A 16,458-nucleotide genomic window follows, 5' to 3' on the forward strand; every position below is an offset into this window, starting at 1 on the left:
TGTGTAGCCTGAATACGTCGTCTTTTTAAAATTAGCTATTCATAATTTATATTTATTGAAATTTTTATTTTTCTTTACATATAAACTGAGTTGTGTTGAACTCATAAAAAGAGGCTGCATGCCCTGCGCCAAAAGTGACTCGTCGATCTTATTTAGAAGCTCCCCATACAGAAGAGAAGAATGTTGTTCTTAAATGATTAAATGAATATCATACTTTTTGTTATTTGCTAGAATCTTGGTTATTAAAGGGAAGTTGAAAGAATCTTTGTGAAAACTGCAGGGAAACTTCTGTATGATAAGATTAGGTATACTGAAAACTTTTATCAATGTCTACATGTTAAGATAAAGAAATTAGAATTGTCCTTTGGAGAGGCAAACGGTTAAGGTTGGGGCCGCGGGGCGCAAGGCGATCTACACGAGTCCGCTCCTTTCTCATGACACTATAATTTTTTATAAAAATAAATTGTATCTTCATTCCAGAGCTTCAAAGGAAAGATAAATCGTTCTTTACTTTGACTGTGATGAAAAATTAGTTAAAATGATTGATCACACCTATCCAATAGTAGAATATGGACAAAAAAAATACGCTGATCGCGCATACTATGTGTAATGATATAAAGAGAAAAGCCATAGCCTAAGCATTCGTCCTACAAGCTTATGCGTGACTAGTAAATGGCCATGATTTTCTTGCAATTTAAGATTTGACAACACTATCAGAAGACATGTGGGGCCTAGAGATGAAATTAAACTAGGAGGATGCTGTGTCACCATCGTGTCTGGTCTAACCTCAAAGATAAGAATGATAATCATGGATCAAGTCAATTGCGTCTACACCTTGACAGTTAGTAACTAGCTATCTAACCTCAACAGCACACACTTGAAAATATTCAAACTTTACATTTAGATGTATAATTTGTCAACTTATTGTTCCTATAACAATGATGTGAGTACACATCCTGCATAGCAACAGATTCATACAAGTGGCTTTAGGGAATAGGGAAACAAGTCACATAACTGAAAACAATCTGAAACAAATTGGCTCCATAAACATCTGGATGGATTTTATTCCTCGAATGTTTAATTAGAGATATAGTCTTTCTAATCTGAGGTCAATACTAGCCATGATCAATTGGCATGCAATTTGAATATAATAGTTTTTTGTCAAACATTCTAAAATAATACTATTATTTTGACCGTCTCATCCTTCTTCGTGTAATGCCTATGTCAGAGACACCGACTGAAAACTAATTGAGATAGGAAGCGTATTGCTAGACGCAAAACCACTGTCCGATTAGTCTTCAACAACAATTGATACAAAATTATACAACTTAAATTAGTCAAATACGTTTACAAATGCCGTTTTATTTATGTCAGCTGTGTAAGCAACTAAGATTAGAATCAACATTGCTACAGTAAAGCTTAATCCCACCCACTAGCTCAAATCCTAAAATTTTCAAGTAGCACAAGCACGGCAATACAACTGAAATCGCGCCACTAAGAAAAAATCGATTAGTGTTATGAAACATACGAAATTTGACTGTACCCATTGCGTTTAGAAATATATTTTAGTTGAAAGTCAGTAAGTAACCATTAACCGCAAGCATAAAATTTCATTAATCATATCAGTAAGTGTTGTACTCGTTACATAAGATATATACCACAATGACTTAACAACCAAATACAGAACTTACAATGTTAGCTTAAGGTATTAATCAGCACAGAGAAGACAGAAATTAGGGATCAGACTTTCTGGAACAACCTCAAGCAGCTTTCTGAGAAACTACAAAGCTTCCTGGATTGATGGTAATGCTCTTGGTGCAGTTATCTGTTTTGTAGATTCCAACAAGCCGATCTGCCAGCTCAAACATATTGTTTCTAAGGCTGCATGTCGTCAAAACAAAAATTAGAAAACAATATCTGCTTAGTTCTTATTCCTTTGAATCTGACATACGCGAATACAGTACCTTATGATTATGAACTGTGCATCCTTTGTTCTGTCCTTGACATAATGCCCCACGATCGAAACATTCTTAAAATCTGTGACATGCAAGGAATCCACAAAGAAAGCATGAAGATATTGGGAGCTTGATCTTTATTAGCCAAATGCAACAAGCAGAAAAAGAACATACCCAAAGCAGCATCAATCTCATCCATCACATAAAGCGGAGTGGGTTTATAGTGATGGAGTGCAAAAACAAGAGCCAATGAGCTGAGGGTCTGAAATTAACATTGTTATTAGAAACCGGATTGCTTCGCTAGAATGTTGCAGTAACATATAGATAAACCATAGCCACTCTTGACACTCACCTTTTCACCACCTGATAGGTTCGCAATATTCTTCCAGCTCTTCTTTGGAGGTCTAACACTGAAAACAACACCTTCAGAAAACGGATCAAGAGAATCCACTAATTCCAGTTCTGCATCGCCTCCAAGGGTGATCATCTGGGGGAGATAACAGAAAAAGTAATATACTATATTAATATAGGTATATCTTTCATGCAGGTAATAACTTAGACATTTTGCTATTTTATTTTAAAGGTTCCATTTAGTTATAATTGTTAACTAGCTATATGTTATGAACTGAAATAGTCCCCAAAACCCCAAAGGATAATATCAACATACTTGCTTTTCCATAACAGAAAAAGAAATTTTTGAAAGTTCATTTCTTGGCACAAAATAAAAATCCCAATTTCTAAACAAACCGGTCCTTGCGCCAGAAATATTAGCAAATATCCAAATCAGACATGACAAGAAAATAAGAAGCAGCTGCCCTGCAACTACGGGGTTACCAACAGGAAAACAATCTAGGTGATGAACAATATCAGGATACCCTACTATCTTTGCTAAAGCACACTTCACTCCTCTATACCTATTAATCGCAGAATCACTTCCCCAGATGAAATTCAACACGAGTATTAGATGGGAAAAACTTTTATATAAGATACAAGACAAAATGAGCTAGAATACCTGATACATTTCTTTAAGCTTCAAAGATATGGTATTAAAGCCCGCCATGAACTCATCCAACCTACACAGATGTTATAAGCTAATGAAGGAGAAGCATTGGCATATGGAAAAGATAAATAAAAGTTGTAGGCTGGACGGAACTTACCTTCTCTTCCTCCACTCATCATATTGTTTTTTAATATCATCACGCTCTTGAGTAACAGAATTAAGCTCTTGAACTCTTTCATTGTACACAGATACTTTCTTCCGATACCTAGTGACAACAGAGACAATCAGAACTTAATATCAAGAGACATAGTCATTCTACAAACTTTTCTATAAATGATTATAAGTTCATACTCAGAGATCGAGTCAAGATTTGGGTTCATCTCTTTCAGTTGAGCCTCTAGAAGTGAAACCGTCTCAAGAGATGCCTTGAGATCACAAGTCTGACCAAGAGTTTCATCACTTAGAGTTGCCTGAAGCTTTTCTGGGTCCACCAAGTCTTTTTGAATTCTATACCCGGGGAAAGAAATGCAAAAGACAATTATTACAAACGAATAGAAGGATAACTAGATGAAGGAGTGTGTTTGTGTGTGCGTGTATTAGGAAGAGATCGGAAGCTGGAGTGCCCCACAATGTGATAACATGTTTTGCCTTCAGAAAAGAATCTCCAGGACTTACTGCTCGATGTGCTTTGACAGAGCAATATGCAAATCATCGAGTTTTTTCTTGTATCCTTTCCCTTTGAGTTCCAAATCTTTATAAACCTTTTTCATATCTTGTAACTTGTACTCAGCATCTACCTGCAGCACTACTTGCATTAGATTACAGAATCATTTATAAATAAAAGCAAGAAAATATAGTCAGAATGAGTGCCACAAAACCTCTGATGATCGCATCTCATCCATAGTCTTCTTCAGACTTTCATATTCATTTTTAGCATCACCCAAAGCATCTTTGTGCTGATCAATGAGCTAGAAAATCATGAAAACAAAAACATCAGAAAACAGAATAGAAATTTGCAGAACAGAATTGAAACCAACTTGCACAAGCGTATGATGCCCATCTAAAAATGAAATAAAAGTACAACCTCCTGTATCTTTTTATAGTCCTCCTGAACAGTAAAAGCTTTCTGTTCGACCTCTTTGAAGATAGAAAGTAACTTCTCCTTCTCGGCAAGTAGATTTTCCTTCTCCTTCTTTGATTCCTCAATCCCTTTTGTCAGTTTTTTAATCATTTTCTGTCCTGTTTCTATCTGAACCTTGCGGCGGTTGATCTCTGTGCTCTTTTTGTCAATATCCTACGGTGGGGAAAAAGAGGTGCGTTAACAGTAAATCCCGTATCAAACTTAGGATGCACAGAGGTCAGTTTTCCACTTACAGACTGTATTTTAGTGACCTTTGCCTTTTGATTTTTCAATCGCTCGCCACCAGCATTCTCTATTTTATTCTGAAGTTCTGAAGCCTGAAGACATAAAACACTGGATTTTAAAACAGCTTTTGCAGCTAGCTGCACTTGAAACTAATTATAGAATGGTCTTGAGAAAAGGCCAAACTGATAGCTAGACATATTATCACCTTCGCTTTCAGCTGTTTTGAACCTTGTGTAAGCCTGTCCATTTCTTTTTCTTCAGCGGAAATGATTTTCTTGAGTTCCTTCAATCTATTAACTTCATCCTTACTGGGTTCTGATGCAATCCTCAAGGAATCCAGTTGCTTTTTTAGATCATCGCATTGGGACTTCAGACTGTCAATCTGTACGGAAACCAATGCATTTAGCTCTTATGGTGCAAGACAACATAGAGAGAGAAAATAAAAGTAGTCATAGAAAACAATTGTGGTAACATCAATAAAACGTGCAGCACCAACCTCCTTTTTGCATTTGGCTAGTTCCATCTCGCCATGAGAAAGAGCCTGCTCTGAGGCCTTGTAACACTTCACTGCATCAGTAATTCTTTGGCGTACATTATCCAAGTTTTCGGCGATACTTGAAAGTTCTTTTTCAGCATCAGATATAGCCTCTGGCGAAACACTAGCAGCTCGGATAGATGTGCCCATTTTACCGCCACGAGGCTTGCCCCCTCCACCACTCATTGTTCCAGATTTCTCAAAAAGAGCACCTTCAAGTGTTACAACACGGCGAAACTCTCTGTCTCCACCATAGGCAATACGTGATGCCTGAAAAATTAACAGTAATGCAAATTGCTTAGTCCAACAGTTCTGACTTATTATGGAAATAAGTATAACGCATGCTTTCTGAGTCTTGATGTACAATTATGGCAATCCTTACTAAAATAATACTTCAAATTTCCATGTTATTGTATGTCTTAAAATAGATAACTGGTGAACCTTAGCTAAAATCTCATTTCATAAATCCAAGGGTTAGAATATTTCCCAATCTTTATTTTGGCAACACGGAAAACAATTATTCGCTTTTGTTAATCAGTCAAAATGTTGAATAAAGATAATAATACCAAGCAGGTCAAAAAAATGATGTGGCATGCAAAATAATCACAAAGCAGTTCTATTTCATGCGGAAAGAACTTGAAAGAATTATGTAAACTTCACCTGATCAATATCTCCAGCAACAACTGTATTTCCTAATGCTGCAAAAAATGCTAGTTTCATTCTCTCATCTCGAACCTTAACCAAATCAAAAAGGCGTGGGACTCCTTCTGGCGTTCTAACTTTCTCTTTGATTTTAGGCAAATAATGAACTTGCTTTTCCTGCGAAAATATGTAAAATCAAAATATACATTTGAAAAAACACCTAGGATTTTCCTTTCCAGGGTCTCCTTCTCAATGGAGTTCAAAGGCCCATACCATAGATGTCAACTGAGTATTTTGGAAGTGCAAATTTTAAAGGTAATAACACACTTACTAGCTCAAGTAAAATAGATGTTTCAGCCCCAGTCAATGTGAGATTTAACTACTCTTTGAATGCAATATTGCAATAAAAGGATACTTTTGTTTAAAGGTAATCACACTTACTAGCTCAAGTAAAATAGATGTTTCAGCCCCAATCAATGTGAGATTTAACTATTGTTTGAATGCAATATTGCAATAAAAGGATACTTTTGTTTACTTGCTTAATATTATCTCGTTGTAGCCAACTAGCATTAAAAAAATACTACTCACTACCAAAGTATTGTGATACCCTCAAAAGGTCAATTCATGATCCAGCTTCTTATTTAATATATTTAACTGGAGCAATCAAATTCTTTCATATCTCTGACAGAGGCAGTAAGAAGTCTCGATCCAATTAAAGAACCAGTTGTTAACTTCTCCAAAGGGAGTGCATAGTTTAAGAAGCTACAAAAATTAAAGGAGACATATACCAAAATCATGAAAGTTGCCACACCAAGGCTTTTGCTTCGAAGTAGCTCTACACAAGCTTGTGCTGCTGCTGTAGTTTCTACTACAATATAGTCAAGCCCAGCACATGCGGTTGATATGGCAACATCATACTTTGCTGTGGGAAAGAAAATAATGTGGAAAAAACAAAAAAAGAGTTGAATATATATAGATTAAAATCAGTCTCAAAAAGTAAATATAGCTTGAACATAAATTGTGAGACGAAACTCTAAGCAAATGACCAAAAATAAGAAATCCAAGGCATCAGATACTCCACAAAACTAAGAAGGAAACTAGAAACCATCCTTTTTCCAGAATTTCCAGTATTTTATGCTCACATTATGTGCGCTACAGCTTAGCTCTCAATTTCACTAACTCTGAAATGAAACAATACCTAAGATAGCGAAGAACATGAACTAGTTTTCAATATAAATTGAAATGCTCACCATCAATCGCACCCAAGTCACCCATTCGACCATAAATGCCATCTATCACATTTGCATCCTTAGCATGCATTATTGCCTTTAGGACAGATCCCTGGCTCTTCTCAGATTCCATAACAGATGAAAGCTCAGTAAGCTTTTGTCTGGCAGATTGCTCTAGAGGTATCAATCTTTCTTGTTCTTGAAGGCATTCCTACAATCAGTCAAGGGCATCACAAGCCCAGAACACATCCAAGAGCTGGTTCAAAATGACAAATGGTATTATAAGCACATACCTTTTCAACAGCTCGAGCCTCAAGTGCTTTAAGCTTGTGCTTCTCAAGCTCATTGGTGATGTTTTTTGTGCTGGCCGATTTCATCTCTATTCGTTTCTGAATTTCCACAATCTGCTCTTGTGCTTCAATATAAGCAGCACGACCAGCCTCATGCTGAAAGTATTAATGACTAACCACATGAGTGAAAGATTAAAAGCTAGCTTAATGACCAACTAAGCAATTTAAACATGTAGTATTCTGGAAAAATACTTGTGGGACTTGACATGAGGTAATGCACTCGGCATTTTAAACTTCTATGTTGGGATAATCATGACTAAAATGCTTCATGCAGCTTCAGTTAAAGAAATGCAGATCTCATAGGTAAGTGATCATTGTTTTAAGGAAAGAGCTGTTGAAGCATGAGCAGGGAGGAGACCATAAATGTGATAATCAGCAAGTACCTTCTCATTCAAAAGTTTACTTTCAGTTGATGCAACTTCAAGCTTTCCCTTGTGCTCAATTAAGTTCTTTTCCCAAGGCTCTAATTCAGATCGAACATCAGCAAGCTCACTGCGGAAGGCCTCGGTTTCAACTATTTGCCAACAATTGCACAAGAGTGAGACCAATTTATTTTGATAAGTTAGAGCTAGACCAATATATAAGGCTGTTCTGAGCAAGTATCAAGGGGTTGATGCAAAAGTGATCGTATGTAATACTTTGATTGCTAAGCATCTAACTCTTATCAAAAAGCAGCAATAGGAACAACCATCAATTATCAAAGCAAAGAAATATATTCTAAAGAAGTCAGTAGAAAAGGCAACTTTTTAAATGAGAAATAAGTCAGAAGCTTAGAGTTGGGAAGGCTTTTGAGTGTGATGCCGGGATTTATGAGAAAGCTGGCATATATAAGGGGCACAAATAAACCAACAACCAGATAAATAATTTTCATGTTATGTAACATGCACCATAATCTCTTTGGGGTCAATGAGGTACACTATACGATACATAATAAAAACGTATAGAAATTCTAGGACTTTTGGACGGAGATGAGTGTAAATGGAGTGATACGACATATGGTGATTAAAGGTGATAAAGGGAGATGAGGTAAATCTAAAATCATTCAGAGGAATGTTATTTCGAGAGATCTAAAATCTATATCAACGAATTCGGCTTTAACAAAAACATAACACAATGGACACAAATATCCTTATAACGATACCATCATACCAATTACTTAGAATAAGGATTAGTAACTGTTATTGCTGTTGCACTTACTTCTGATCTTAAGTTGGTCAAAAGTAACTCATTCTGGTCAGGAACTTATATGTCTATGCAGAGATAAGTGTTAGATCTAGAGGATCCCTAATGGACAAAATAATGTAGGAACAGTCATAAGGATATAGCCGACCCCAACGAATTGGAATTGAGGTGTAGTTGATAGATTAATTAATTGTAAAATGCTGTATAATGGCAATAGCAAGACAAATTTAGAATATCTGACATGCAAACCTCTAAGCAAGCACTTGGTTCAAGTACACTACCTTTAGAATTCTCCTTTATTTGCTCTAATATTTTCTCCTCATCCACCAAAATTTGTTGCAGGCGAGGAATATCTTCCTCCAGTTTTGGAATAAGATTTGTAGACTCCTCGCACTCATTAGTTGTGTCAGTAATTTTACGAGAATCCTATCATCAATGAAACAAAAACGGTTGGATTACATGTAACTAAGAGCCTCTTCTTCGCAAATATTTATTTATTTGTTATCTAAGGTACAACTTTCAGCATATCGTACCTTATCAATTTTATCAGTCAGTTTCTTTATCTTCTGCTTCAAGTGATTTAAATCTTCTCGATACTTTACATCTTGCCTCTCAAATTCCTTGAACTCATCCTTGCAGCGCCTCAGATTGTTATCAAGCTCCTAAAAGTTTCAAGCAAAATAAATCTGAACTCTTTGACCATTGTAATAGTACTCAAGCCAATTAATCAAGGTACTTTATTAATGATCAACTCAACAAGTAGGAAAAGAATCCATCCCATTCTGGTTATATCAGATTTAAAACCATAATATCGTAATACTTACGAATTCCCTAAGAAACCAGGATACTGTGCAAAGGGTATACAACTTTTTATTCCATACCTCTTGTCTTTTCAGATACTTTGAATGCTTTGACTCAAGGTCCTTCAATGTTTTGCTATTTTCCTTAATTTTCTCCCTGAAAAGCAAAAAAAAAAAAAAAATCATTGAGTTCGACTCTCAATGAAAGCACCAATGTAATGAAGGGGATTGTATTGAAATGGAGAAATGTAATTACAGGCACTGATAGAAGAGTTCATCTCCTTTTTTGCAACAAAACTAAGGAAAAAAAAGGGATAACAAAGAAGGAAGAGAGGTTCCAGATTTATTCTAAGTAATCAACTAAGAAAAGGAATACAAAGTTCTTGCATAACCCTAATAAATTATAGTAAGCCACCTTTCGTTTTTCAGGTTCTCTTCCTGTCTAGAAATGTTCGCCTGCATCTCTGTAATTCGAGCTGAATTATCTTCAAAAGCCAATTTTGTTGCTTTCTCTTGCCATTTGAGAAGTGATAATTCTTTAAGCATGTAGGCTTCTGCATCATTCTTCACTCCCTGTTATTGAAGAGATGGACAGTATGAATGCATTTCTGGGAGCTCAAGCATATCATACATTATGTAATATGTCTAACCTTACCTCCAAGTTATCTCTTTCTTTCTCAGCTAACTTAACCATTTGAACAACACCAGACCTTCTTTCATTGAGGGCTTCTAGCCTATGAGAGCATCAAGAAATAGTGAATGTAGATTCTAGAGGTATCACATGCATCACTTTAGGCACATAATCTTCTCACTAAGTACACACAACATGGTCATACACAAGGGATAAAATAAAGAGCATAGTAAGGAAAAGAGTAGCATAACTATTATGATATCACAAGATTCAGTCTGAAACTAAGAGAAGTCTAATGTTGAAACTAAGAATTCAACTACTTTTTTGTGCCAAAAGATTTTCATTTCAGAGAAAGAACTAACTGCTTAAATGATTCATCAATCTTCTCAACGTATTTGTCGGTTCCTATAATATCCTCCAAGTACTCAAGAAAGCCCTCATCATGTGGTCCTTGTCCCTTAGGCTTCATCAGTGATATTTGTTCAACCTCGCCCTGCAGAAGAACCACCAACTTCAATTCCATATGCCAATGTGTGAAATTAACTAAGGTCACATGACAAAAACAATAAAGACCTGAAGAATCAGAAACCGGTTGTTATCTAAATCAATCCCTTTCCCTTTCAGCATCTTCGTGACCTCTGTAAAGTTACTTGTCCGGTCATTGATATAGTACTTAGAGGAATTATCTCTAAACGCCACACGTGTAATTACAAAATCACTTCCAGGAACAGCTTCATATGTCTCATCATCCTATTTAAACAAAAGAAACACTCAGAATATGACAGAAAATCTAAATAGTGATCTTGGAAACAGGAAAATCCAAAATTACCAAATCAACGATCTCCTGAAAATGAACAGATACGCCGGCACTTTCCAAATTCTGGTGATTAGTTGAATTGTGGATGAGCTCTGACACTTTGTTTAGACGCATCTGTACAGTTCATCAATGAATTTCAAATTGAACAAGTATACAGCAGAACAGTCCATTTTAAAAACTGGTTTCCCCTGACCTTCAGGTTAGAGAATTTTACATCAAAGGTAACTAAACTCGTGATTAATGTCTAAAACTTTTTCGCACAACTAATTGGTGGCATAGTCAACTTTTACTTTATTCATCAGAAGAACAGCATTCTATAAGTTATAACATTGAAATCATCTTCCAGTTTTTCAAAATCAAGGTACCAAAAAAAGATGAAATTCAAAACCAAAAAAAAAAAAGTATTCTTACCTGTTTGGCCCGCTTTCCAAACACAAAGAGCATTGCGTCAATGACATTACTCTTTCCACTACCATTAGGACCAACAACTGCAGAAAAGCTCTGTCCAGTAGGGAATGTTTTTAGATAAAGGGAATGAACTTAATAGCTAAAATACTAAGGGTGTGTTTGGTATGACGGAAAAAATGTTTTCCTTTGTTTGATTGCACTAATATCTTGGAAAATGTTTTCCTCAAAATAGGAGAAAATGTTAACAAAAACACACTAACGCATATCCAACTCACCCCCGCACTATCCACCCACCCCCTACCAGCCTACCCCCACTCCACCTGTCACCTCCCACCCCTCCGCCCCCAACCCCACATAATACCACCACCTGACCTACCCCACCTGCCCCCCACCATCAAAAGTTGCACTCCGAATTCAAAATCACAGAGCTTTGATTTGAATATATGCAAATGCTCTTAAAAATGACATTTTCCAACTTGCATACCAAACACAAAAAAGTGAGTAGGAAAATCACATATTTTGTGTCATACCAAACACAGCCTAAATTACAAGTTAATTTCTGAAACACTCAATTACTGAAAAAAGCAAACCCTAACCTTGTGGAATGGGCCAACGCGTTGTTCGCCCGCGTAAGATTTGAAGTTTCTCATGACCATCTCTTTAATGAATAGCCTCGGTGGTCTAGATCCACCACGACTTGACTCATTACTCGATTCCTGTGAGTTCCCACTTTCCATATCTACGCCCATTTTTACTTTGCGAAAAATTTGCTTTGTAGGACTGGTCAACTCCGGGGAAGTGGTGGAGTAAAGAGGAGCGTGAGACAAGATTACTTTTTGCTAGTTTGAGAGAAAGAAAAGAATTTGAATTTTTAAAAAGAACGAGAAATATTTGGGCGGGAAACTCCTGTAACATGTTCGTTCGGGTCTTATAATGGGCTCTTGTATTTCAAAACGTTGGTCTAATTTCCTTAAGCCCAAACTATTCATTGGGCTGCCTCTTCTATGCCAATAATACACCTTCATTCCAGTTAATTTGAATTTGGAAGGACAATTCACACGAATGTCCCTATCTTGGAGTGGACTTTAAGGTGCCGTTTGGCCATAAAAATTATTCACTTTTTTCTGTAAATTTTTTTCACTTTTGGGCGTTTGGCCATAAATATTCCGAATACAACTTGAAGTTGTATTCCAGAATACCAAAAACTCAAAAAAATTGTTTTTGAAAAAAATTCACTTTTTTACAACTACATTTCACCAAAAACTACAATTTCAAAAACTATGGCCAAACACAACTCCAACTCCAACTTCAAAAATTCCAAAAAAAAGTGAATTTGTTTTTGGTAACTATGGCCAAACGCCTACTAAATTTTTCCCACCTTATTCGTACACCAGCGAATAAGGATACTTTGGCCCACAAATTTTCATTAAATGAAAAACACGGGTAAAATTTTGAACACCATTAATTTGAGGGGTAAAAATTATGAGCTAATTGCCCAAAAAATACAAAATATTTACCCGCCCATGCCCCCTCCCAAATTATTTTCGCTTCTACCCCCACCGGCTGAAAGTATTACTCGGCCAAACCCCTTCCTCTGCTTGATACCATCGCAAAGATATTTATATATCACGATGGTATCATGGAGGACTAAGAGAACGACTGAAACAGTCCTCCATGATACCATCTCAGTATATATATATATACCATGATGTTAGCATAACTAGGGGCATCTCGGGTAAATATTTTTAATTTTTTCTAGGGGCATGAAAATAATGGAAGTATGGACGGGTAATTTTTTTATTTGAGGGGGCATCCGTGATCTTTCCCCAAAACTATTGACCAGTCCATTTGAAGGGCAATCCACACACACACACACAAAAAAAAAAAAAAAAAAAAAAAAAAAAAAAGGAATTTGAAGCATCTTACAATCCAAACTATTAAGTCATTCATCTTCAAACATTTCAATGGCGAAAAAAGGCAGTTCGGTGATCAAAGCATCTCGCGTTAGCAGGGTTTGGGGAAGGGCCGCACCCCAAGGGATGTGATGTAGATAGCCTACCCTAATGAAAGCATTTAGTGCCGGCGTCCGCGGCCCATAAGCTGTGCTAGCTAAGTGAAACAACCCATTAATTAATCTAACCCTAAGCTCTAATATTGTCTATATAAACGACATTATAGGTATTGGAAAACACACTCTAAATTGTTTAGAGCACGTCTAGGTTTAGTTATCACATCATAGAAGAGATTTTTAAGCCGTGGAAACTGGAAACAAGGGAGTTCATACGTCTTGTGAGGAGAATTTCGAGTCAAGTTGCTGCAAACGTTAAGAAGAAACGCGTAAGTCTCCTGAACTAGTATTTTCGATTCAAATACTACTACAGTTTGTTTAGCGCTAATTTATCGAGCACACCATTAGCTAAACCTTGATTACAAGATTGTCTAGTATATTTGTTTAAGTAATTACAACAAATTACGCACTACTCCATATACGGGTCTTGTCTTTTCTACAATTTTGTTTCACTTTTATTCGTACGAGTAACTCGTCAAAGTATCATTTTCATCCTTCAACAGGCCTAGAGAATCCACATCCATATAGAAAATTAAATCTCGCAGAATGGTTTGAATAATTACTAGATTATACAAAATTCACTTGAATACTTGAGTGGATCGAGAATAGGGTGCCCATATTATGACATAGAGATTAACTGATTAACCCGGAATGCAAGCATGAAATGAATATAGCTAGTTCTAATACAACACCATACTTTAACTCCATTCTAAAAGCTAGTTTATGAAGAGACAAATTCCAAGATCATGACAACAATCAATTTCTTCAAATTAGAGAATGAGGTAGTGTGAGTTGTGTTAAGGGCATTTGGGGTCTCGGTCTCCTTCTTTGGTCTTCACACAAAGGCACTGTTGACAAAACAACATGCACGCCTTGTGGTATTGGGTCCTTCCACACCTCCTCGTGCATTGTGATGTCCAAAATCAAATCAAACTAAAACTATTGTTGTAGCTAGTGTTATAAATCACATTTTTGGAATGCTGACTTATTAAAAATACCTGAAATTCAGATATATGATTGACGTTCAAACTTCAGACTAGTACGCTTTAAGTTGATAGACTTGTAAAAATTTACAAATCTTCTATATATATATATAAAAGCAGGCAATAGGCTCGCCTACGTGGCGCTCTAAAAAATCAGAAATCATATTTATCTTTTTTCCTATTTTTTTGCCTCTTTACTCCTTTTTTGCCATTTGCTAAAGAAAATTAAAAGGACACGCCTTTTAAATTGGCAGTTTTAAAACCTCCCTCTGCTAATTACTATTCTTCTTTCCCTTTTCCAACTAAAACTATTTTTCTTCACTTTCCGTCCTTCTCCTTTACCTCTCCCTCCCACGGGCCAGCAAATTCTCTTTTCCTCTTCAACATATATTTTTTCCACCTCATTTTATGTTAATTGTACTACTCGATTTTGTCTATTAGTTGTTTCGTTGCTCACGTATTGAATTAAACAAGTTTCATTTGATATGGTATGTGCTCTTTAATTTCGGAGAAGCCATCAAATTAAACACGGATACACCGACGACAATCGAGACTAGAATAAGTTTTGTGAAGAGAACGAGGCGGGCAACGGAAGTGATAGCACCAATCATGGCAGAAACAGAGTGTCCAACTTAAATGCAAGCACAAATTTGAAGTTATTCCAAAAGAACGATCACCTCACATATGTACATATCCTTTTAAGATTGACTACCTATAGAAGTTAAAGTAGTCGGGATTGATAGTTCCAACACCCATATTGTCAAACAAGACAACCTTATAATATATTTGTTATTTAGAGCCACTTGAAGTTGGTTTCCGGAATCAATTTATTTGGTTTTAAAACTATACATGTACAAGCATTGATTTTTATTGTTTTAGGTAAGCCATTTTGCACTTCCTTTGATAATCCAACCTACACAAACCCGCGTTTTACGATTCTTTCACTATTTGCGTAACACAACATTATTGTTTTTCTCGGCTTCTCGCGCGGTGTCCGATACTTGCATTGACGCTCCAATTAATCAAGGTCCAACTCAACACGGTAACACGCATTAATCATGCATTTAAAATGTTGAATTACCAACAATTTGATTTCTTTTACTCAAAGATATGGTTTTTTTTTTTTTCTCTAAATAGAATTTGCTTATGAAAAATTTATAATCATACGTTTTTAAGCATATGTTTGTTTTCGTTCCACTCTTTGTGTGAAACTGCTTATATGGAAAGTGTTGCAGCTAACTAGAAAAAATGGGTATGTATGATAGAATTAAGTCATTAACTTTAACATGCATATACAAGAAAATTTATTTCTATATCGATCAAATTTATAAGAATAATATATGCTCCTACATAATTTAAGCAATATTGATCATAGAACTAACTTTTATATGCATATATATGAAAAGTTATTCCTATATGAGTGGAGGACTATTTCTTGAGAACTCTATTATAAACTTATAAAACACACATGAGATGCTTCTATTGAAGGTTTTTTCCCGTTTTGTATCTTTTATCTTATATATTAATTTTTCTAAAAGATCTTTCATATGTATATCTTGCATATATTTGTTACTTTCAATTTTTTGTCTGCATGTATTAAAAGAAGTTTATTGACCGCGCGAAGCGCGGGTAAATTTACTAGTTTAGAATATAATTCTTGAGCAAGCCTAGAATAATGTGTTCGAATTCTTTTCTGCCCAATTTGCTTGGTAAGGTTTTTGGCCTACTGATTCGTTTCTTATTTAAGTTGGATCTTTACACACATTTAAGTTTTCTGACGGCAAAAAGAACATTCCTTCTTTTTCCTTTTCTTTTATTTCTACCCAATCCTTCTTTCAAGGTGAATCGAACTGTCAAAATATTGGATAACAACATAAAACATGCAGCTTTAAATTTTGGATGGATTTGTCGCTGGAAAATAGGACAATATGAAAAATACAACACTTTTCCTTAATTAGTCCCTTCATTTTGAATTGGTTAGAGAAATTGTTCGCAGTCTTCAATATACAACATTTTTTTTTGTTTTTGCTCAAGCAGACATACTAAGTTTACTAACTAGTGCCATTACAAAATGTGACCCTTCCCAGTGCCTAGTTTGGAAGGACATTAACATAATAGTCATTTACAAACGAGGCGAGAAATTAAACGTTATAGAACAATATAGTAGCATTATTGTTACAACCACGTTCCGATGAGTATTTCGTCTACTTCTTGCACATTTTTGTTAGTGTTTCAAATTGACGATCCTTCTGCTGCTATTTTTGACCGCCCACATAGTTGACATTCTCATGCTTACCAGGTGTACTCGGAGATCTTATTTATCTGGAGTACGTAGTTCATTATTTGACTGGTTTTGATGATATCGTGATTTAACTTTGAACTCGGTGCATGCATCAGTATATTGCAACCTTAGATATATGACTTTCTCACCATTAGGAGCATAGAATGGAAAAGAATTGAAGCACTAAATGTCATCAAACATTAAACTCATC

General features: G+C 35.8%; 1 protein-coding gene across 1 annotated transcript; it reads right to left on the reverse strand.

Moving 5' to 3' along the window:
* Positions 1 to 1,590: 1,590 nt before the first annotated feature.
* Positions 1,591 to 11,699, reverse strand: LOC132047094 (structural maintenance of chromosomes protein 4-like). Its single transcript, XM_059437993.1, has 28 exons — positions 11,512 to 11,699; positions 10,919 to 11,008; positions 10,520 to 10,621; positions 10,264 to 10,440; positions 10,053 to 10,183; positions 9,715 to 9,793; positions 9,475 to 9,632; positions 9,141 to 9,216; positions 8,793 to 8,921; positions 8,541 to 8,685; positions 7,461 to 7,591; positions 7,021 to 7,173; positions 6,749 to 6,938; positions 6,287 to 6,420; positions 5,517 to 5,675; positions 4,818 to 5,126; positions 4,527 to 4,703; positions 4,330 to 4,413; positions 4,040 to 4,249; positions 3,834 to 3,923; positions 3,631 to 3,752; positions 3,307 to 3,462; positions 3,113 to 3,220; positions 2,968 to 3,028; positions 2,308 to 2,442; positions 2,130 to 2,217; positions 1,965 to 2,037; positions 1,591 to 1,881 (listed from the first exon to the last, which is right to left on the reverse strand). Exons 1-28 carry the CDS (start codon positions 11,662 to 11,664, stop codon positions 1,761 to 1,763), a joined length of 3,741 nt encoding a protein of 1,246 aa, XP_059293976.1. The 5' UTR covers positions 11,665 to 11,699; the 3' UTR covers positions 1,591 to 1,760.
* Between the last annotated feature and the right edge of the window lie 4,759 nt (positions 11,700 to 16,458).

Source organism: Lycium ferocissimum, chromosome 2 (assembly GCF_029784015.1).
Source record: "Lycium ferocissimum isolate CSIRO_LF1 chromosome 2, AGI_CSIRO_Lferr_CH_V1, whole genome shotgun sequence".
Classification (NCBI taxonomy): Eukaryota; Viridiplantae; Streptophyta; class Magnoliopsida; order Solanales; family Solanaceae; genus Lycium; species Lycium ferocissimum.